The sequence below is a fragment of the Leuresthes tenuis genome, unplaced genomic scaffold (assembly GCF_036924035.1).
Source record: "Leuresthes tenuis unplaced genomic scaffold, fLeuTen1.0.hap1 SCAF_9, whole genome shotgun sequence".
Classification (NCBI taxonomy): Eukaryota; Metazoa; Chordata; class Actinopteri; order Atheriniformes; family Atherinopsidae; genus Leuresthes; species Leuresthes tenuis.
The window spans coordinates 36,666,179-36,690,657 of NW_027325363.1; the positions used below are offsets into that span (position 1 = coordinate 36,666,179).

The window sequence follows — 24,479 nt, forward strand, 5'->3', positions numbered from 1 at the left end:
GTCTTCTGTTCATCTTTCTAAAGCTCAAAGATTCAGAGGTACTTATGTTCTGCGGCTCAAACGGCTTTAAGCTTTAAGGATAACAGTAATGGAAGATTACCAATCCCAATTCATTATTTACATTTGGATTATCCATCTGTTTTCTTTTTCCAGGTTGAATCATTGAATTAATGATATCTTCAGGCATTATTGCTATTATCAGACTTCCATCGTGTTATACGTCGACTGAGAGGGAGTTAATGCATTATAACCCATAATGAACTATCCATATAATCTAAAAGGCGAGAGACAGGATACACCCTGGACAGGCTGCAAGTCTATCACAGGACGAATATAGAGACAAATGACCGTGCTCACGCACACCCACTCCTGAGTCAAAATAAAACCACCAATTAACTTAACATGCTTGTTTTGATGGGGGGGGGGGGGGGGGGGGGGTGCACACAGAGAACAGGCGAGTTTTGAACCTGGAATCTTCTGTTTGTTAGGCAGCAGTTCTGGCTCCTACACCGCCATGCAGCCCAAAAGGGAACCCAAAACGTGTCAGATTATGCTTGAGCAGTAAACTGCTGAACAGATCTTGGTTCAGAGACTTTTTTTCACATTACTATTTTGTTATTTGTTGGGTAAAGGTACAACTTATTGAAATGCTCAAAATCCACTCAAAGATAAAGGTTTCATGTGTATGAATCGTAATGAGCTCTCAAAGGTCTGTGAAATCACAGATTTATCAGGTTGACTGCAATGGCCTCCAAATAATCTGACTATAGGACACACATTTCATGCCACTTGTTTTTTGCAAATAAGGTAAATTAATTTTGTAATACTAAAAACCTCGAAAATATCCTAACTTCTGCTGACATAACGTTCGATAACGTGAACAGATGAATGACTTTCAACAATTTTCTCATGGATACTTAGTTTAATTTAGAGCTATTAATCTGAACACTTAAAGCAAGTGTTTCATTCAAATGCTTTATCTTTTTTGTTCGACCTTAGAGCAAGATGATTTACATGACACTAGAAAAAAATTATTATGTTAGTTTAACCAAAACCAGACTTTTAAAATGCATGTTAACATGTTAGTCTGACTAAGTCATAAAAAACTGAACTTCTAAAAACCGGGCTGGATAATGAATCATTTCTGCATGAATACGGTCGACTAGAGTCAAATGGGCTTTGGCACACTGTACATACTACAAAGTCAGACTTTTAGATCTTTTTCCAAAGACAAAATAAAAAAGTTTAAAATGCAAATGAATACAACCAATTTCCAAAATTCACTAAGGGAAAAATTTTACAAGGAAATATTTGCTGCACATGAAATTAAATTTGAATGCTGTTGATGTTTTTAGCTGCCCTGAGGGCAGACTTCATGGCAGTCTCAATCCATCCATGAGGTTTGGCTGTGTGCTCCCCTGCAAAGTGCACCCTTCCCTCACTCTGGAATAATTCTCTGGCATAGTGTCCCTGCTGATAGGGTGTGAACAGAGCAAAAGCTCCAAGACTGTAAGGATCTAAGCCCCACTTCTTTACCAGTCCACCTGTACATAGAGGTCTGATGTCCTCTCCGTGGATTTTGACCAAGTCCTCCAGGACCACGGCCATCAGCTCGTCCTCACTCATCCCCTGGAAGAGGGTGGAGTCATCAGAACAGGTGTAGGATGCCAGGAGGGCCCCTGTAGCTGTACCAGGTGAGCTGTGGCTGGGGTAATAGATGAAGCGAGAGGGCCGGTCAGTGATGCTTTTCCCTCCTCTGATGCCTTCTTTTTCCCAGAAACGCTCTTTGAAGCTGAGCACCACCTTAGTGGAGCTAGTGTAATGAACAGAGCGCAATGCCTCCATCTTGTCCCCAGACAGAGGGGGCTTGAAGTCAATGAAGAGAGTGGCCTTGGCTGTGGCAGTAACCAGTACGTAGTCCACTATTAAGTTAGTCAGGGATCCTGAATTGCGCCAGTCTTGGTATATTACAGACACATTATCTCCCCTTGTTTGGTTGATCAACTTAACCTTTGAGTTGAGGAGGATGGTTGCATTTAACACCTGGTAGAAAGCTCTGGGAAGATGGTCAAAACCATCTGTCACTTCAAAATACCTGGAAAAAACACCCAGAGAAAAGCTCTTAAACACCATTCATCAACAAAGTTGCATTAATCATTATCATCTCTACAGTTTCAGCTAAGTGTTTTGTTTTCATGGTACAAGTCGTGGTTCTGTCATGTTTAAAGCTGCATCTTCCAACAGTCACAAAAACGTTTACTAGAACAAAAGTACACTATGAAACTATCTACCCAGGGCAGCATAGTGGTATGGTGGTTAGCACCGTCACCTCACAGCAACAGGGTTTCTAGTTCAAATCCTGGCTGGGGCCTTTCTGTGTGGAGTTTGCATGTTCTCCTTGTGTATGTGTGGGTTCTCTCTGGATACTCTGGCTTCCTCCCACCACCCAAAAAACATGCACATTAGGTTAACTGGTGACTCTAAAAGTGTGTGAGTGTTGATGGTTTTCCTTGTTTGTCTCTGTGTGGCCCTGTGATGGCCAGATGACAGCTGGGATAGACTTCAGCCCTGTTGGCACCCTAAATTGGTTTAAATGAGTATAGAAAATGGATAGATGGACGATTTACACAGCACAAAATCCATCAGTCAAGCTGGAGCTTATCCCAGCTGCTGCGGGGTACACCCAGAACAGAAAGCGAGTCCATCACAGGGCAAATACAGAAACAAAGGAGAACAACCATGAAGACTCACACTCACCTCTATAGTCAATTTAGAATCACCAGTTAACCCAACAAGCTTGTTTTTAGACTCTGGGAGGAAGCTGGAGTACCTAGAGAGAACTGGTATAATATGGCAACTCCACCAAGATTCAACTATGAACTAGGTCAAATGTATTGCATCACTTCCTGTTACCTTGTTTGGGTTCTGTAGAACTTATTGCTCCTCTTGGACTAAATTGGATTAAAAATCACTCAATTTCTTCTTATAAGTTACACATCTTGCATAGTTAACTCTATCCCATACTTGTTCTATTCTAACAGTCACTCCTACAGATCTTTAGTCTTTATTTTTCACTTTTTAGCGGTGTGTCTGGTTCTCTAGCTTAGCATGGCTACCAGTTCTCTTCCTCCATCTCCTGCTTTCACCTGCTCCGTGTGTCAGATGTTTAGTTACTCCTCTGCCTCCTTTGGTGGTAATGGTACATGTAACAAATGTAGTCTGTTTGTAGTTTTGGAGGTGAGGTTATCTGAATTGGAAGCTCGGTTCTGCACTGTTGAAAACTGTGCAGAGTTGTAGTCTTATACACTTCTCTGCTAAGGTGACCAGACGTCCCTGATTTCCGGATACAGTCCCTGTTTTTAGTGCCATGTCCCCGAAAAAAAAGTTTACTTGTGTCCCCCGAATGCTGTCCCCGAAAATGTCCCAGATTTTGACACTGAATGGGGGAAAATGCGTGCAGACTCAAAATAACACCAGTTATTACGGTAGCCATTTAACACATCGCCAGAGAAGACGTCAACAACAACAATCTAGAGGTGGCAAAAAGGAAAGAAAAATAGAACAGCGGCTGCGATAATGTGGTATGTTGTGTATAATCTGGTATGTTGTGTATTAACTTGTTTATTTTGGGTGAACTGGCAGGGTTTTTTTTTTTTTTTTGGGCAGATTTTTCACCTCCGCATTAAAAAATGTCCCAGATTTTCATTTCAGAAATCTGGTCACCTTATTCTCTGCAGCTACCCACCTGCTGCTATCCCCCCCAAAACCCCATGATGACTGTCTGCTCCCACACCACCCAAATTAAATAAATGAATTAACATGAATTTGACCGGAATTTATCATTTGACGCACAAATAAAACAGTCTTGCCCAAGGACGCTTCGACATGTAGCCTGGAGAAGCCAGAGTTGAACCACCAATCTTCTGATGGTGGGGGACCGGGGGGGCCGCCCACCTATTTGCATAGGTAAACACCCAAAAATGTCCATTTCCAGCATTGTTTTAAGTTGCCTATGGTTTGCTCAATTGTGGAGCAAGTGCGTGCTTGCATGTGATTAAATGAAACCTCCTGGTGATTCTGAGGGTTGGTCAGTAGATTCACCAGGGGGCCAGGGCATATCCTCGAGCTCCTACTAAAACAAATCATATTAAAAGTTAGAATTAGGTGTCATTATGGAATATATATATTTTTTTGAAAATTTCTGTGCTGTAAAATGAAGGAATCATGTGCTCCTCCAAGGAAACCACATTAATGAAGTGGTTCTGGGAGTCACAAAGGCATTGGACTTTTATGAAGTGATACTGCTTGTGATAGAGGTATGGGTGCAGTCTATTGCACTGATGGTCATCAATTAAATCACCTCTTGACTTGTTCTTCAGCTGTATTTGGAAACTTTATGTATCGTGTGGCCAGTTGATTTATTGCATCCACAACTCGTGGGAATGGGGCTGATAAACAGCTGCGATATGCCCACCCTGTCTTCCAGCTAAAATGTTCCAGTGTCCAAAAAGCCCAAGGTTGAGAGAACCTGCATATGTGGTGGAACAGGGTTGGACCTTTGTGTATGGCTCCGCAGTGCTGGCTCTAAACGATTGCAAAGGTTCATGAGAACAGCTCTTGGTAGCCTAAAGAATCCAAATAGGTACTCACCACTCTGCAAATAAATCTGCATGATAATGAAATATTAATACCTGTAGGACTTGCTTGTGTGTTCGCATGCTAACGTTTGGGCATTAAACACTAAAGAGACCTAAAGATTTTAACTTTGGTTAATAGTTTGGAACCATAGTTGTGAGCTCATTATTAAGCTATTTCAGATTGTACCAAAGTGGTTCAAGAATCATTTAATTCCTCAAGTCATGCTGCTTGTAATGTTAATATACAGCTTTACTGTATCTTGCGAATTGAGTTTCAAATAAATCAAGTAAATTAGTTCTGACTTCAAAGATGCTTTATCTGTTAGAACAATGGCAAATCCGAAAAAGACTTAAGACTGTCAGTTGACAGTTGCATTATTGATTCAGTTCCTGCCCCAGATTAATTAGTTGATTCTATCTTCTTCTATCTATCAAATCTCTTGTCACTCATTCAGTGGCCTGTCATCTGCTACACACATCTGACCTGCTCTCAGATTCCCTAACACCTCACCTGTTTCCTCTGTGGTTATCAGGACTCTAGGATCCACTCTTTGTCAGGTTGTCCTTTGCCTCTTCATCTTGGCTATTCAACATATGCCTACCCTTTTTTCTAACAGATCCACCATTTTGTTGGCTGTGGTTTCTGTTTGCTGTGTGTCAATACTGTTTGACTGTTTCTGCCTGGCCTCTCAGTGCATGTTGGTCCTCTTGCTCTTGTGTTTACAACACCCCACCATTACATCATATTGTAATAAAGTATGTCTTACTCCGTGTTGTCATTGATGTCTGATTGTATGTACATCATCTCAGTCAGCGAAGTGTAGAAGAGGCTGTTTTCATTCAGAATGTCCCCGATCATTCTGAGAGCACCACGACTCAGGTTGCCTTCCTTCACCAAATATTCCTGTTAGTATCAAAATGCAAAATATGATTTCAACTATTGTCTGTGTGTTATCTAATAATATGAAAATGACAAAAATGTTTACCTTCACAGTGTAGGAATCATATTTATCCAACATAGCACTGCAGCCAATTGCCTTAAGGTCATCCCTAACCTGGACAAATATTACAATACAGTATTCATGTGCCATAAGAAAAGAAAAGAAAATCCACGCTATTATGTGCAAAAGCAATTGTAAGACCATGTGTGAAATGCAAACAGACCTTCCAGAGAGCCTGACTGAAGAGCTCAGCAGCTGACATCCCCTTCTCTCTGTCATTCAAGCTGTAGTTGAGCACACTGGGGTTGTTTTCCACCAAATAGGTTTTTTGTAGAACTCCATTTACCAAATAGTAGGTGTTGATATCATCTTGTATGAATTGGTTCAGGGAAATTTTTAATTTGGAGATAAAGGAAAGCAGAATCCTGTGAAATAAACAGTTGTAGTTCATACATGATATTCATACCATTCAGTTGCCTGCAGAAGATATGGAGCAGCATTAGTATCAATATATTAGCCATTTTACAGCAATATTGCTACAATAAATAATACAATAATATTACTACCATATATTGTTATAAAAATATTAGTAATTTAGTACTTTTATCCAAAATGACATGCAACAGTAAGAAAATCTATTCAAATGAAACACTTAATTTCGAGCGGGTAAAGAAATGCAAAACGAGTGTTGGTCAGGTGTGTTAGGATATTAGAGGTGTTTGAAGGTGACCTTTAACAAAACTCATCACAGTATCACATATATATAACATCTCACTTCTCACTTTCTCAAATCCTCTGAGCACTCACTTATGGAAGCTTGGGATTCTCATGGCCCCCAATTCTGCGTACCAGCTGTCTCTTGTGTTCCTGAAGGTCTCCACTCGTCCTCCAATACGGTTACTGGCCTCTATTATGATCACCTTTTTGTTCATAGGGACACAGAATTATCACATACCACACCGTACACCATACATTATCATAATTTATAGTTACTTTAAAAAGTAACTATGACTAGACATTTATATAGACCTTATGTCCAGCATCTTCTAAAACCTTTGCAGCAGTCAGTCCAGCCATGCCCCCACCAATGATTGCAACATGTCGAGGTGTCTTTGTAGGAGGAAGACCTTTCACCACAATGTCGAGGAGCTCATTGTAGTCAGTGTCTTGGAGGCACTCATGGAGAGGGTCTGCAATGATCCCACTCACAACAAAAACCACAACTCCCACCAGGATCAGAGGAGCTGATAAATGCGGAAAAAATTAAAACTTTGATGGTCAGAACCGGAGGAGCTGATAAATGCAGAAAATATGAAAACTTTGATGGTCAGAACCGGAGGAGCTGATAAATGCAGAAAATATGAAAACTTTGATGGTCAGAACCGGAGGAGCTGACAAATGCAGAAAATATGAAAACTTTGATGGTCAGATCTAAACCTATTGGGACTGCTGAGCAATCATCAGCTCACCACAGTTTCAGTTCTCACTCAGTTTCTTTTTCTTTAAGAACAGTAATTACTGGTAATGACTAATCTTTTAAATATCAATGTACATTGCGATAGCCATTTACGTAAAACCTACCAATTTTACACAAAGCCATGTGGGGCATCATCTTAAGAATAGAACCCCACAGTCTAGACCTCTTCCCTCTGTTGATGATGCTGACACTAGAAGAAGAAAAGGAAACCTAACAAACACAAGAATGTTAAAAGCTTACAACGAGGCTGACTAATGATAAACAAACAGAATTTTAATATTATATGAAACAAAATTAGCTCACTTTATACTTACTTATGAAAATTCCATGTACAAAAACACAAAACATCTGGTACATAAAACAGAAATTATTGCAGCTAATTAATTATCTAAAATCAAAAGAGAATGACTGTTAGTTGAGGGATTCATTCCACTCACCTTTGTCAAAGGAAATGTATTGTAAGTCGCCGTAGATCTATGCATGACTGAGGAGAAATGGCCCTGAGTCCCAAGTGAGGTTAAACCATCAAAGCTGAGTCTGGTTCACTAGAAAACCTGGACTAGTCGCATGTGCGACATTACGCACAAGGACATTTTAATGATGGACTGTGTGGCTCCCTCAAGTATTCCAGAAATATTTTCCCACACTGGCTCGAGAATCAACCACACTGAACAAATCAGATTAGTGAGGTTATACTAGTCATCAGCATACCTCATTTACTCCATCTTCACTCATTTCAATATCTGACCTGAAAGTGCTTGTTCAGAGGCATTTAAAAATATTCCAACCTAAACCTAAAGTTTCATTCTTAACAAGGAGAAAGCAGTTTTGAGTAGGTTTGAATGAAGGAATTAATTCTGTAGCAAAATCTGTATTTGTGCATATCTAGTCGAGAGAAGCTTATTTTCGGTTTGCTGAACAATCAGTGTGGTTCTTTCTCATACATGAGAACACAACGAAAAAAAAAACAATACTGACACCCTTTGATCAAAACTCATTTCGACAGATCACCTTTGACCTCCCTTTAATTAAACTAATTTCTACAGGTGACCTATGAACTCCAAGAGGATGTTACGAGTGGGGAAGAGGGGAGGGGTTTTGTTCATGTGTTGTGAAAGCTTCATAGATATTCTCCTTGTTGTCATGGGTGAAAAAAAGTTTTTCTGCCATTAAGAGTTCAGAGAATCCTCCTCTGTTTGGGTTTACAAACACATAAAAAGACAGAGCGATCTGTTTGTACTTTTTTGTGTGTGTGTGGTGGTGGTGAAGGTGGGAAAACATGGTTTTGGAGGGAAATGTGGCAAAACATCTGAGGGGTGGTGGGACTGGATAAAAATAGTCCCTCTACTTTGCCCAGATATCTTAAGGATTCATAAAGAGAAAATCAGGACCATAACCTCTGGTATGTCAACGTTTCATTTAAGCGTCTTACATTGAAAATAGTATTAGTAGTATAAGTATAAAGTGCCAATACATTTTTTTAGGAAAGAAAGTGAGAGATGAAATCCACAGACTTCCTTCTAATGATTCTGAGCATTGTAGCACTGTTCAACAGTTAGTCATCTACCTTAATAATTAACATATATGTATGTATATTCATATTACATGATAACCCCTAATCCTAACTGCTATACTTCAGAACCCACTGCAGTGGAGTGGGAGACCTATGGTAATGTTCATTTAAATTTCAATACCCTTTGACATACGAAATGATTTGATAAAAATAACAACAATTATAGCTACTTAAAGATTTGATTAGTGCTGCGACGGTAAGCTGTCTGTTAGGGTCACAGTGTTCCCTTTACATTTCAACTTTCTTTTCTCTTCATCGTGTGTCTATCAGCCTCGACATCACAGAGCAGTGCGTGCATGACTGTGTGTGTCTGTGTGGTGCTGGCATGCACACGTCCAGCTGCCCTGCTGTGAAAGGCTGCAGGCCTCCCATGGTCTAGGAGACAAGACAACCACAAGTGGGAAAGGTCTCATTGTGCAAACATGCCGGACAATATAGAACAACATTCAGCTGATAAGATACTGAGAGTACGCCTACTTTTCTTCTTTTTTTTAGATGTCCAACTAGTTGTTTGTTCATATGAGATAAGGAACATAGTGAAAAAGACTCTGCTCTGATATAACAATGATAGTTTTTCACCCTGTTTATTACAGAAATCATTATAATTATTATAATGATAATTGTGCAAAATATCAAGAGGAATTATTCAAGCAAACCCCTGAAACAAGTTCATATGCACAGGGAGCTGTTAATGTAATCTCACACCAGCTTTATATCTGCATCTGCACCAGACAAGAATAACTCAAGAAGTTGGCTTTTGTTGCCCCTCACACCTTATTTTACATTGCTGCTAAAAGATTTATTTACCTTCAGTTGACCAGTGTAAAGAAAATTTCAGGAACCTTGTTACTTATCCTTATAACTTACTTAACATTTAATTAGCTATATTCAATGTGATCTGCTGTTTTCATTGCAACTTATCATCAATAATGGTAATCGCATACAGCAAAAGAAAAACAACTTATGAAAACAAAGTTTTCAGGACTGCATACAGTATCCTATGTGTTAAATCTGAGGGACAACTTTATCTGAGATCAAATACTAAAACAGACAGATTTGTCAGTTTACTTCAGGTGGGCTACTTCTAAATAGAAGTCTGCACCCCTATCAACTTGCCCAGAATACATTTTTTAAAAAGCCTCATTCGTTTTTTGTATTGATGAACGATGTCCCCCAGCAGCAGGCTTTAGATTGAAATATCTGACAACTGTTGTGCAATAGCCCTGAAAGCAATCTCCTTGGGTTGTTTAGAGCTGATATTAAGATATTAAAAAGTGAAAAAACAGATGTAAAAATCACCTAACAACATGCAGAGGAATAAACTACATTCAAAATAAAGTTTTCAATTAAATTCAATTCAGTTTTATTTATGTATGTCACGTTTTGATTATGTTTTGTCTTGTTTTCAGGTTTCTTGGTTTATTTCTTGTCATGTTTTTTCCCCTGTCACATTAAAGGGGAACTCCTGTATTTTTAAACCTTATTTCTGGCATGAAATACGTTCATCTACTCACCGAGAACAGTTTGGTGAAAGTCGGCGTCCTTCTGAAGATATTTAGATAACTGGAGATCCATATAACGGAGTGAACGGGGCTTAGAGGATGCAGCCTCTAAATAAGGCATTATCTGTCTTTATTTCACCAATACTTTAAGAAGAATGAATGAATGAACGTGTGCTATAGCTCTGTTAGCTCATAGCTGCTGTGTTGTTGTTATTGGGGGCTATCGGGGGGCTTATAGAGGGCTTTCTACACACTGGTCTAATGGGATGACGTCATCGACGCACGCCGCTGCAGCACAGCTTATTTACTCTTTTCTCCATGACAGTCGGCTAACTTCACAAAGAGTTTGCTGCTGATAGTTTTGTGCAACATGGCAGGATATTTATCAAATGTTGACAATGAAGGACGACTTTGAGTAAGATGGACGTTCGTACCGGAGTGAATGAGCTGTGCTGCAGCGGCGAGGGTCGATGACGTCATCCCAGTAGACGAGTGTGTAGAAAGCCCTCTATAAAATTTAAATATTTCACTGTGTGGTGTGGCCTTTTATCAGATGTGATATTAACCATACACTGTATGTAAAAGATAGTTGTAGCCTCAGGGTGTTATAGATAAAGCCAAGGTTGAGGTGCCTTAAACTGCTAATGTCTGTAAGGGGTTACTGCAAACCAGCTCAATTAAACTCCTATTTATCTTCAAATAATGTCTTTCTTCAAACACTGCATCAAGACATTTGCCCTTGTAGCCATAAATAAGGAGGAAGAAAAAGAGAAAAAAAAGAAAAGAAAAAAAGAGAAGAAAAGAGAAAAAAGAAAGAAGAGAAAAGAAAAAGAAAGAAGAAAGAAAAAAAAAAAGAAAAAAGAAAGACCTCTATAAGCCCCCGATAGCCGCCAGTAACAACAACACAGCAGCTATGAGCTAACAGAGCTATGAGCTAACAGAGCTATAGCACACGTTCATTCATTCATTCGGCTGCATCGTCCCTGCCCTATTAACTCCATTATATGGATGTACGCTGATCGCGAGTTTTCTAAATAACTTCCGAAGGACACCGACCTTCGCCAAACTGTTCTCGGTGAGTAGATTAACGTATTTCATGCCAGAAATAAGGTCTAGGTTTAAAAATACTGGAGTTCCCCTTTAAGTTTCACTCATCACCTGTTACTCTTCCACAGCTGCACCTCATCACTAATCACCTCCCCACAGAACTTAATTTTCAGGTTCACTCATGTCAGAGCAGAATCCTCACCTTACCTTTCATGTTCATGTCGAGTCAAGTCACGTTTGTCAGGTCAGGTTTTGCCATCAAGTTTTCATAGTCTCGTTTTTTGATTCATCATTCATAGTCTTGTCTTGTTTATTTATTTGTCACAGTTAAGATTTTTCATATCCGGCTCAGCCGCGTTTTTTGTTCTTGCCTTGTGTTTCCTGGAATAAACCTTGTGTTTCTTTGAGCTCTGCATCTGGGTCCTCCCTTCCTGCAATGTCTCTGACAATGTAGCGCCAAAACACAACAATTGTCATCTCAAGGCACTTCAATAATACAGTCCAGTTCAAGCCAATTAGAATCGAATTCATTGTAATCATAATCCAATCAAATGCAATTAATTAAATTAAAAATAATCCAATTCATACACACAGGGCCAATTAAAAACAATTTCCTAGCTAAGCAAACCAACAGATAACTTTACCCAGGTCTGAGCTGCAGAGTGTAAAGACGGGGCTAAATGCTAACATGGCAGCTATCGTTCATAGGTGAAAGAACAGGGTAGCAACACCCATTCCGACAAGGCTTTCCGTATAAGGAAATGTGCGTTACTCAACAGGTGAGTCCCTTGTTTCTGTTCATGCAATTTACATGTTTTAACACATGTTTACAGATAAGTGTTATTAAAAACACAAAGTCTCAGCAACTGGAGGAGGAGAAGCAGACCGCGGTGGTTTTCAATCACACACTCCAATGCCACTTGTTTCAACTTCCGAAAATTTAATCCAGGAAAAAAAGGCTTACAAATATGGACCGAAACGGCTCCATAACACGCACAAAAATCTAAAAGAAATTGAAATTAACTAAAAAAAGCAACTAAACAGCATGAAGTGGTCAAAATTGGTTTTACGCATGCCTATGTGCGTCTGGCACATGCGTCTTCGGGCTCTTCCACGTTGGTTTGTGGATGAAAGCTATATGTTCAGCTCCCCTTACATGTAAAAACAATCTCTACATGACATTCACTCCCAGGTGTGACCAGTTAGGTCCTTAAGATATCAACAGGCTGTATAAAAGGCTGTGTGTTTGTGCCAAATGCGCAAAGCCCATCCGCGCTTCCCAACATTGGAGCGAGTACTCATAAATCACGTGAATAACATGAATAAACGTTTATACTGCATTTTGTTGCCAAACTTTACTTTTCATTAGTGCAAAATGTTTTGGGTAAAAAAATAGGCTATTAAAAGGAACTGTCGGAAAGGCGGCAAGTTAAAAAAACAAAACATACCGTCATTCCGACCATAGGAGGAAAAAAGTATCGGAATGACGGGACGTTTGATAGAAAATTAAGTGTTGCCATTCCGACAATTTGAGGCCCATGTCGGACTGGAGAGATGTCGGAATGTCAGCATGTAACCTGCTGTAAGCTAGCTTATTCGGGTAGAGATCTGTTAATAGACAGCTCCCAGGACAAACAGGACAAAGCTGGAGCTTTGAGTTACGATGACAGCTGTTTTTTTCACTGTCATTGAAGAAACTGATATAGAAGATGAGTACGAGGTTTTGAGTGAACTATACATCTTGTATCATTCTTCTTGTATCTACATCTTGTGAATGATACAACTTTAGGCAAAGAGTATAAGGCAGACATTAAATGATAGTTTATATCCTACAATCTTATAATCATTAAAGTCACATCAAAGGCTAACAAAAAATAGACAAAACAATATAAGAAATACCGCTCAGAAATACAGTTTCATATTTACAGTCTACATTTTAACATTGTACAGAGATTTTAAAATAAACATTCATTGACAAAGAAAAAGGACCTGCTTCCTGAAAGGGTGAGGCCTAATATAATACAAAACAGTGACGATCTGAAGTAGTCAGATGTTATCTTTGTCCTTGAATTTTGATGGAAATTAAGCCAACCTCTGGGTGGAAACATGTTGAATACAATTTAAAGTAATAGAAAACTGAAATTCAAAACCTATAAAAGGTGTCTGCGGGGCTTGGACTTTGGGGTATAGAGAAACCACATAAATCCCACAAATGGAAGCAAACTAGTAAAATTATAGCCATTAACTCAGGCTCATTTCATAGAGCCTAAGTTGATAAAGCTTTTATTTGTCAGTTATTTTTGTTAAAGGTTTTCAACATTTGAGCAACAATTCGCATTTACACAATGGTGAAAATCCTCTGTAAAAACATTAACATACTTCCTGCAATATTTCTCAACATGGCACAACAATCAAAAACATGATAAGCTAACAACAATGCAAGATGATCAATACTGAAACATTCATAAAAACAACTTTAAATATAACTCTAAGCAAAAACAAAATGACTTTTGCCACTACGGCCTACATGATCAGGGTTGTAATTTAACATTACAACTTCCTTTTTTGTAATTTAATTAGTTTCTCCTGATCATGCATTTACTATATTAATTAACAAAAACTCAAAACTTTGTTTTTAGAATAATTATGTTTATTTCCAGTATAACTGGAAATAAAAATATTGTGTTGCTTTTTTATTGAAGTATTTTACTTGATGATATCATATTGACCTGTTGACATTTCTTATCGTACCAGCCTCAGAACAAAATATAAACTTAAATCTTGAGGCTCTTCTTCACCTCAAGTTACTGGGACACTGGTCTTGCTATTGTGCATGCGATTTTAATAACACAAAGAATTCACAGCATCTATGAGCAAACATTGAGGTGGCAGTACATTTTTACACAGGGATGAGTTGGGAGTTTCAGGGGCGTGTAAATTGCCATAGTTGATAGAAATGTAATATGAACCTTGATAGAAAATCTTGTAAGCCATGTCCATGTTTCAACAGATTTTTCAGTGAATAGTGAGATGCTTGTATTTCGTTATTACTATATATTTCATTGATAAGGAAAAAATACTTATTTGCTTTTATTCATCTATGTATTTAACGAACCATTGTGCCAACCTAAACCTTTCCTTGAAGGCCAAGAATATACTCACTTTTATAAATCTTGCTCTAACATAGCCCTCCTGTTCTGATGATACCTAGATATATATTTTTGAGAGATTTAATAGACATAAGTATCATTAAGACAGCAAAAGCAGGTTTAAAAGGATAGCTTTAAGAAAATAAGAGTGAGGGCGAAGGGCCTGCCAGATGGATTGGAAGGATTTAGGCAACTTTGCATGACAGAACGCTTGAGAAAAGTACCTGTAATGTAAGTTCAACCTAAATATTCGTCTTGGGGCAGACAGCTGGACGCTCATTAACTCCATTCTCATCTGTCTCTTGCGCTGCCACTAAGTATGTTTTTAATCCATTATAATTGTTGGATTTTGTTGTGCATAGTGCGTTTTATAGCATATTTTCTTCGATAATTTCTGTTAAGTGTCTGATGCTGCTGGTTGTTTTAAAGTTACTTTATGCTAGGCTTATGTCAGTTCTGAGCTTCAAGTGTTTGTCACTTGGCATTTGTTGGCTAATCTGCTTTAATTGCTGTTTGAAAATGATAAGTTGAAGCTGGGAGGACCACTGGTAAGATTTTTTTGCCATTTGGTGCATTGTAATGTGCGAGGCAAGCTTTGACCATCTTACATTTCAGGTCGTGCTGACGGGTTACTCCATTGGCACCAGAGTACAGCAATTGAAATATATATTTTATCTGATATGTGATGAATGTAAATTTATTCAAACGCTGCAATTTATAATCATTTAGAATTATTTATGCTTTATCTCATCGGACAGAGGCATGAATGTGACTTTTGGTTGATTTTGGACGTGAAGTTAATTCAGAATTACAAATGAAGTTCAAATTTAATCTCTGTAAAATGATCTTTGAACTAGTTACTGTGGAATGTCAACTTGTACAGGTCACCTCCATATTGCAGCTTGGTATGTTAAGCATTACTTTATAAGGATGAGCACAATTGGTCCTCCAAACACAGGATACATTAAATAGTGTAGGTGATCACACAAATTTTTGAAGCAAGTATACTTCTTGCCTAACCTATTCATCTCTGTAACCCTTGACATATGCAAAAGTCTATTCTGGTTTAATCTTTGTTGTTTACATTGTGTATCAAATTCCAAGTATCCCCATTAGTACAGGAAGAAAACTTATGAATGGTCTAACAACATAATGATTTTGTTGCTCGTGGTTCTGTAAAACTTTACAAAACACAATTTTCTATTTCTGAACATAGTTGCATTGCAAGATAATATCTATAAAATGTAAAAAAAAATGTGTTTCCACAGTTATAGTTTTTTAGTAGAGTTGGAGCATCATGAAATGTTACTGATGAAACATCGCTTCCCTTGCAATCTCTATCTGGAGCTCTGATATGCTTCTTTTGCACTGTTACACATCTGGTTAGACAATTACACTTGAGTCTGTTGTTGTGAGTCAGTGATAACAGTCACCCCTTGATGAAGCTCATCCATGTTTTCAAAATCACTGACATGTTCACAGTTCAGCCTGCAGAGGGCTGACATGTCTGAGGCTGATGATGTACCAACTGACAGGTGCATGTTTAGCCACAAAGAGTCATCAATGTCTCCATTTTCCGGCATTACCCCTTTCACTGCAGTGCTGAAGTCAACACGGGGCACCTCCCCAATGGGTAGCTGGTGGGGAGGTAAGTATTGGCTGGTTTGGAAATGAGGCCTTGCATGGTGACGCCTCATGCTGCTAGAGGTAAGGACACCCTCTTTTGAGACCAGCAGATTGGCAAGCAGTGATGTACAAGGCTCAATATAGTCCTCGCCTTTGGGCAGCAGCGGTGGCAGCTGTTCTTGACTCATAAACTCTTCATGGGGAGAGTGGTTGTTGCTGTCAATGTCACAGCTTCCCAGGTAGTAGTCTGACTCCAGTTCATGGCTGCCTCTTCCAAAGCAAGGGGCCAAGCCTACTGCATCACTGCCAGGACCTGTCTTGTACCTTTGCACTTCTTCAGTGTCTGAAAGCCTTGTACTTGGCATCCAGTCTGATGTGTCCCAGTGATATGCTGGACAGAGGAAAAGAGATATGGTTAGCAACAATCTCAACAGTAAAAATTAAAATAATCCAGCGGCCCAAAACTCTCCTCGACAGTGTTAAGATGTGCAATAAAAATGCCATCATAAAGCATCATCAACTTTAGACTTAACATCAGTAATACATGATGAGCTTTGTTAAAAAAAACTCTATACATTCAATCTTGGCAAAATATTTCTCTTTAATCAGTTAAACATTTGCCTTTGTTCATTTTGTGAAGCATTCAAAAGCTGCAAGCTGGCCGCTAGTTGCAGTAGCTCTGCTAGTTTTGTGTGTATATATCAAATTTGTGATTTATACTGAGCTATTTTTTGATGCAAAATAAAAAAATTTAAAGAGATTTTTCTGCACTGGTTTGGAAACTGAGATACATACATGGATTCCCCCCATATTTTTGAAAAAGGTGGAAGAAGACATAATAACAAGGTCTTCCTTGGATATTGATGAGAAATATTAGATCACTTGTAAACAAAATGAATGAGCTTGGAGGGTTCAGGAAGACACAGAGAGAGTATTGAGAATGCAGTATTATGTGTTAAAGCCACTGAAACATGGCTGCATGAGCATATTCCAGACTCAAATGCGCTTCTCCCTGGCTTTAAGAAAATACGAGTCGATGGAGACATTAGGAGCAGTGGCAAAAGTGGGCAACGGCAAGTTTATTTGGTGAGCACAATTCATACACAAGGCAATTCAAAGTGCTTTACAGCTACATAAAATCACAAGAAGGAAAATGAAATCATTCCATAAATATAAAAAATCATTAATTAATTCAGTTAAAAGTGAAGAGTGCTGATAAAATATTTTCAGTTGTCGCATGCACAGCTAAATAGAACTGTGTTCAGCCTGGATTTAAACATTGTCAGAGTTGAGGCCTGTCTCACATCTTCTGGAAGAAGCAAAAAAGCAAAAGTGAATGCATTGCAGTGCTTGCTAACAACAGCTGGTGTAATCCTGGACATGTCACTGTGAAGGAGAAGATCTATACACACTACACTGAACTGCTGGCTGTAAACTTATGCCCATATTATCTACCTAAAGATTGCACCCGTGTTACTCTAGTAGCAGTTTATATTATTACCTGCAGTCGCTGCATGCCAACACAGTTTGCTATGGTATAGTTACAACATGCCAACACATTCATAGCAATTTTCTCAGCTACACTTCTAACCTGTCAACAGTTTGCCAACTGCTCTACCAGAGAAAACAAAAAGCTGATTTTATGTTAATGTCAAAGATGCATATAGTTCATCTGCCTTGCCACCAAACAGTAAAATCAGACCGTAATCTGGTTCTCCTCACTTTGAACTATATACCCATTATTAAGCATCAACCCATCACTGCATGGACTTTGAAATTATCAGGAGGCTGAAGATGAACTGCAGGGATGCTTTGAATCCCCAGACTGGAACGCACTCAGAACCATGACTGAATGTGTGACGGATTACATCAACTTTTTGTATGGAGAGTATTATTCTCACAAGAATTGTAAGGTGCTTCCCCAATAACATACTCTGAATCGCCAGTGACCTCAAAAGGCTGCTGAACATAAACAGGAAAGCTCCTCCTCAGGAATGGAGACAGGGAGTTCTTGAGGTTGAAAAAGAAGGCAACAGAGTGCAAGGAGGTGTACAGAAAAAAGATGTAAAGAAGGTCCAGCAAAATTACGTGAGAGAAAGAGAAGTGTGGTCAGGGATGAAAAAAGATCACTGGCTTCAAGGTGAACTAGGATCAGACTGATGAAAGCCTGGACCGAGCCAATGAGCTGCACATGCATTTCAACAGGTTCAGCTCGATGAACAGTCACTATGCTCCTCCCCTCCCTCCAGCAACATAGAACTTACAGCCTAGCTGTACCCACATCCTCCCTGTCACATCTCCATAATGTCACGATCCACCTCAGTCATGATCCTTAACACAGCCTCACCAACGTATCTCCCCCCATATCAAGACTCACTAAAACTTCCTCTGCATCCCCCTGCTGCCTCTTTGTTTCCAGTGGTTAGGTGAAGAAACGGCTGAAAAGAAATGGTGTCAGCATCAGGGTCTTGAAGACCTGTGCAGAACAGCTATGTGGGATTGTACAGCACCTCTTTAGCCTTGTCACGGTTTATTTTCTGTTCCATGTCTTGTCTCGTCATTTCCTGTTTTATTTTGAAAGCACTGACCTTCTCCTCTCGTTTCAGGTATCTTGCCCTTCCTCCCGTGTCAAGCGTCTCATTGTCTTCCCTGATTCCCAAGTGTTTCCACCTGTTCCCCTTGGTCCCCCATGTGTTCAGATAGTCTGTGTTTCCCTTGTCTTGTGCCAGTATGTTGTCTCACCACTTGAGCATCATTACCAGCCCTTTGTTCTACGATCCTCAGTTCCACGAGTCTGCAGTGAGCGATCCTCCTGCAGTGCCAGGAGATTGCCCTGCATTGCTGTGCTCTGTGTACTGCATTTAAATAATAAAAACCATCTTGCAACCCACACGACCCTGCATCTGTGTCCGGAGTCCCCTGGTAACCTGACAAGCCTGAGTCATAAGAATGTTCCAGTACCAAAAAAAAATTATGCATCTGCAGACCAGTTGCCCTAACATTACATGTTATGAAAGTCCTGGAGCGACTGTTATTGGCTCACCTTAATAAGAAAGTAAAAGCCTTTTTACGACCCACTACAGTTTGATTATCGTCCTGAGATTTGGTGTTGAAGATGCCATCATCTACCTGCTTCAGTGAGCACACTCACATCTGGACAAAGCAGGCAGCACGGTGAGGATCAGGTTTTTTTTGCACTGAAGCTCCAGAAAATACAGGTTGATGCCTCCACAACCAGAGGACTGTACTCTTACCGTTTCTCTGCACTCAGTACACTTCAGAATTTAAGTACAACTCAAAGTCCTGACATCTCCAGAAAAACGTACAGGGAACTGGTCAATCACTTTGTGGCAGAAATACAGATTCCTTGGGGTTTACCTGGACAGCAGACTGGGCTGGAAATGCAGTATTGGGGCTGTCCACAAGAAGGGACATAACAGACTGTACTTTAGAAAACTAAGGTTCTTCAATGTCTGCACCAAAATGTTGCATATCTTCCCCAAGTCTATGGTGGAGTGTGCAGTCTGCTTTGCAACGAATATGTTGGGGGCAGCAGCATCACAGCCAGAGACTCAAAAAACTGAACAAGCTAGGTAAAAAAGGCTGGCTCTGTGCTGGGGACTGCTCTGGAGCCTCTGGAGCTGTTGTTTAAAGAATAATACCACACAAGTTGGTTAATATAAAGAACAACACTGACCATCCTCTTCATAACATCATGTTGAAATCATGTGTAATCAGTTTGAGGTTTCTTCAGCTCTAAAGCAAAAAATAAAGATACAGATGGTCTTTTCTGCCAGCAGCAATAAGTGTTTCTAATGAAAGCTTGTAATGAATGCTTTAAAAAGAATAGTGCAACTACATAATCTCCTTCTGGGACAAACAAAGCAAACAGCATGTATAGAGAACAAGCCATAAAGAGTCGGCATGCCATGTTATACTGAAAAACAAAAAAAACAAGTAAACTAGGCTAAAAACAAACAAATGAAAACTTGAGAGATAGGAATATATCATTACTGTTGGATATTCAGTGCAGTTTCACTCCAGAATCTGTGAAAGGTATTTTAGCCTACATTACAAAATGTTGCAATTACAAAAAAAGGCTCAATAATTCTATAGTGATGACAGTTTCAAGGCTCTAAAGTAATTACATGCACACTTTTGTCTTGAAAAATTGTGGCATGCCTACGTTTTTCATTACATGTATCTGTGAGAATGGTTTTCTTCTTAAAATCCACAAAGAATTAGGTTAGGTTTTGAGAATAGATTATTGATATTCTGCAGGCTGTCACACAACACACCCAAAGTTAAGCCCTATCTGACCCAACATTTCTGAACATTTATGAAGAGCACAGAAATATGTACATTAAGATGCAATAAAAAAATAAAAATACCTTTAAAAAGTGTAGAAAACATTTGAATAACCAAAATAAATTAGAATGAAATTAAATAAACTATGATTATATGCAGTAGCAGTACAATCATGTACAGTATACCAGTATGATATAAATAGTGCATAGTATAATATATATATTTTGCTTTTCAATTGTGCTATGACTCACTACTGGTATGAAAATACACAGATTAAACAGGTTTAAAAATGAAAAAATGTTTTGCTGAAGCCTTTTTTGTGACCATTACATTTGTGCACTATGACAAATAGAGCTCTATGCTGCTGTTACATGTTCAGGAGTGAAACTGGCTAAATATATTACTTGCGTCCAAAGAGATAAGAACCACCAATTGAAAGTCATGAGAAAACACTTAAATTCAATGTAATTTGTTTAATTTTTCATATATTTACACAATCAAACACTAAATCTTCTTTGAAACAGGGATTCTCTGAATTGGAAGCTTGTAGCCTGAGATGCTAGCTAAATAAAATAAAGGGGACTGTCTTTATTTAGCGTGGAGCTGCCGAGCAGAGCTAATCCCATTAGCCTTCCCCAGCAGACACTGCGTGGATGAGACCCCGGGCCAGCTAGTTGATGGTCTGAAGCGGGAGGCACAGTCCAAAAATTAAGGCTGTGGTTCAACACCAACCTCTCCTAGTTTCAAGTAGATTTTCCCCACTCAGCAATATACATACTGAGGAAAAAAAAATCATAACCTGCAGCTCCATTGTAAGAGACATGGCATTAGAGCCATCAGCGCCCATATTCAGATGCATTCCAGTGCCTTAAGCGGACGACATCCTATTTGAAACTGCTTGCTAAGAAAATAGATTATTATTATTAGTAAGATTATTATTCATGTCGCCAGTAATGACACCTCTTTATGTCAAGAGGAGATTACTAAAATTAATGTTGCATAGGCGTGTAAAACAATATTGGACTTGGTAATTTTCTCTGGACCCCTGCCAAATCGGACCGGTGATGGCATGTTTAGCTAAATGTCATCCGTCAACAGATCTAACCCTAACCTGTCCAACCCTAACCTTAACATTTTTTATTTTTTCACCAAATTCTACATTGTAAATTCAATGCTTCGCCATGAAACAGGAAGTCCTTATATATCTGAATTTTTATATAAGGACTTCCTGTTTCTTGGCAAAACAGGACTTCCTGTTTCTTCGTGATTAATCCATAGATTGTCCATAGTTAACTCATGACTAATCACAAAATATGTTTTAATATATATATTCTAACATGTTCTAAATGCACCTTAAATAGATATTTTTTAATACTCTTATCAACATGGTTGCAGAAAAATATGCGTTCTTTACGCAAATGCATTTTATATTTACATTAACAACCCAAAGCAAATCGTCCTGATACATACTGTCCAGAACATTCTTCATCCAACAAGCAACAACATAATGGAGTATTGACCTGAATGCAACGTTCTTCCTTATGTGTAACATTCACACTTTAAGAAAATAATTTCACGTAATAACTTTGTCTAATCTGGCCGTAGGTGAAGTTGTCCAGGTGTCTCTGTTGCAAGCTACGAAGCAAGGAGTGGGGATCTCTGCTTCAGCCATGTGTTTTGCTAGCAAGTGATATTTAAGATGCGACATACTCTGGTGATAACTCAATTCACATTGACAGTACCAACAGATAACTACAATCCTGTCGAGAGAACCATCTGGCAGGGTTTTTGAAGATGAACTTGCCATTCAGAAGACTCTTTTCTTAGTTTGCCATCCTAAAGATTAGGCACACTATATTCATTGTACTCACTCGCCAATCCAAATAATTAAACTCAGGTGTTCCAATCACTTCCATGGCCACAGGTGTATAAATTCAAGCACCTCGGCATGCAGACTGCTTGTACGAACATTTGTGAAAGAATGGGTCGCTCTCAGGAGCTCAGTGAATTCCAGCATGGTACCGTGATAGCATGCCACCTGTAAAACAAGTCCAGTCATGAAATTTCCTTGCTATCAAATGTTCCACAGTCAGCTGTCAGTGGTATTATAACAAAGTGGAAGTGACTGGGAATGACAGCAACATGTAAATCTGTAAAATGACAGAGCAGGGTCAGCGGGTGCATAGTGCGCAGAGGTTGCCAACTTTCTGCACAGTCAATCGCTACAGACCTCCAAACTTCACGTGGCCTTCAGATCAGCTCAAGAACAGTGCGTAGAGAGCCTCATGGAATGGGTTTCCATGGCTGAGCAGATGCATCTAAGCCATACAGACGAATCATGCTTCTCCATCTGGCAATCTGATGAAGGGTTCTGGGTTTGGCGGTTGCCAGGAGAACGGTGCTTGTCTGACTGCATTATGCCAAGTGTAAAGTTTGGTGGAGGGGGGATTGTGGTGTGGGGCTGTTTTTCCAGGAGCTGGGCTTGGCCCCTTAGTTCCAGTGAAAGGAACTCTGAATGCTTCAGCATACCAAGAGATTTTGGACCATTTCATGCTCCCAACTTTGTGGAAACAGTTTGGTGATGGTCCCTTCCTGCTCCAACATGACTGCGCACCAGAGCACAAAGCAAGGTCCATAAAGACATGGATGAGCCAGTTTGGTGTGGAAGAACCTGACTGGCCTGCACAGAGTCCTGACCTCAACCTGATAGAACACCTTTGGGATGAATTAGAGCAGAGACTGAGAGCCAGGCCTTCTGGTCCAACATCAGTGTCTGACCTCACAAATGCGCTTCTGGAAGAATGGTCAAAAATTCCCATAAACACACTCCTAAACCTTGTGGAAAGCTTGCCCAGAAGAGTTGAAGCTGTTATAGCTGCAAAGGATGGGCCAACGTCAAATTAAATCCTATGGATTAAGAATGGGATGTTACTTAAGTTCATACGTGTGTAAAGGCAGATGAGCCAATACTTTTGGCAATAATGTATATGTATATATATAGAAATTCAGTTCTGTCCACTCACATGTATGAAGGTGGCTGATGCATGTAACATGCCATGGTCTACAAAGGAGCCTCTTGGATCCATTGACTAAATCAAACAGAAAGTCAACTATTTGAATTGAAGTGGGATTTTTTGACACCATTTTGGCCTTCTTCCAGCCCTCATATTTTAATAAACTCCTCTTACTATTTTTCTCAAATCACCGTGAAACTTCAGTATAACCAGAAGACCCTTTAGATCAAATGCTGTTAAAACTTTACGTTACATTAAATGACGTGGCCATGACACCTGTCACCAATCCTAAATTTGGATGGCTATCTAACCAAGACAACATCCAATGTCTACGAAACTTGAGAAGTGTAACTACATACTATTTCACGACACATCATCGTTTCTATACACTTTCATCACCATTGCCCACTGGGAACAGGAAGTGCCATGTTTTGCATCTTTATATATTGTTCCAAGCTACTCCACCACATACGATTCAGCTTTGGTTACAGCAGGTTTTAACATTGGATAGACATGTCCTTCTACATGCTGTCATTATTCCAGGGGCTTCCAGTCAAATGTCTATATTGACCATGAAAAAGGAAGTTGCTGCTACTCAGGAGTGCATTGTCCTTCACAGGTCACATTTTTGTGTGATTGATAGATGTACTGATGTTATATTTTAACAAACTTCTACAGATTTCATCATAAAGGTCTGAAAATGACTCAATATACTCTTGACACGTGTGTGATTAATGTGTGTTTCTCCACGACACAAAAAGTTAATATATCTGCCACATTTCACATCCAACCTGCATCAAATGTCACACTTATCACATTGAGCTCCTGAACAGATATGCATATCGATGTTTTGTCCTTTCATAGCCCTACCTACTGACAACAGGACTTGGACTTATTACTGAAGATTGTCCATTTTTCACAAGATCTACTTCAAATGTAGTCAGACAACAGATAACAAGTTAACAACACTTCCTTTAGAAATATTGCAATATCTAAAATGATCAGGCAACATGAAAACTAGTTCATGCAGTGAACAGTGGCACTTCTGCTCACAACCATGCCAGGACAGCTGGCACTGTGTGTAGCCAGTACCACTTTCTTGTGGGTAGTTTTGTGCACTTGGTTTGCTTGTAATATTGTATATACTGTGGTAAGCACCAAACTCAATGGTTAAAGTGAGAGTAGTGACAGTAAAGTGTTCTCCT

The 24,479-nt window shown here is 39.3% G+C and overlaps 2 protein-coding genes across 3 annotated transcripts in view; both read right to left on the bottom strand.

Moving 5' to 3' along the window:
* Window positions 1–1,233: 1,233 nt before the first annotated feature.
* On the bottom strand, window positions 1,234–7,190 carry il4i1 (interleukin 4 induced 1). Its single transcript, XM_072391799.1, has 7 exons — window positions 7,160–7,190; window positions 6,608–6,822; window positions 6,386–6,498; window positions 5,802–6,003; window positions 5,624–5,692; window positions 5,405–5,541; window positions 1,234–2,095 (listed from the first exon to the last, which is right to left on the bottom strand). The coding sequence occupies exons 1-7, from the start codon at window positions 7,188–7,190 to the stop codon at window positions 1,327–1,329; spliced, it is 1,536 nt and encodes a 511-aa protein (XP_072247900.1). The 3' UTR covers window positions 1,234–1,326.
* A 3,850-nt stretch (window positions 7,191–11,040) lies between these two features.
* The window catches only part of LOC140314812 (protocadherin Fat 3-like), a 217,785-nt gene continuing 204,346 nt past the window's right edge, over window positions 11,041–24,479 (bottom strand). Inside the window, exon 28 of one of the 2 annotated variants that reach the window (XM_072393187.1) lies at window positions 11,041–16,343. In XM_072393187.1, the coding sequence (XP_072249288.1) occupies window positions 15,718–16,343 (626 nt within the window). In that variant the 3' untranslated portion in view covers window positions 11,041–15,717. The remainder of the gene's footprint in view (window positions 16,344–24,479) is intronic. The other variant, XM_072393186.1, reaches the window with a different exon arrangement.

Excerpts from the sequence above, each read along its gene's own strand:
- il4i1 (XM_072391799.1), bottom strand. The coding sequence starts at position 7,190 with ATGATGCCCCACATGGCTTTGTGTAAAATTG. Across the intron at positions 6,499-6,607 it reads TAGAAGATGCTGGACATAAG|GTGATCATAATAGAGGCCAG; the intron begins GTCTATATAAAT and ends ATGAACAAAAAG. Across the intron at positions 2,096-5,404 it reads GACATCAATGACAACACGGA|GTATTTTGAAGTGACAGATG; the intron begins GTAAGACATACT and ends TGTTTTTTCCAG.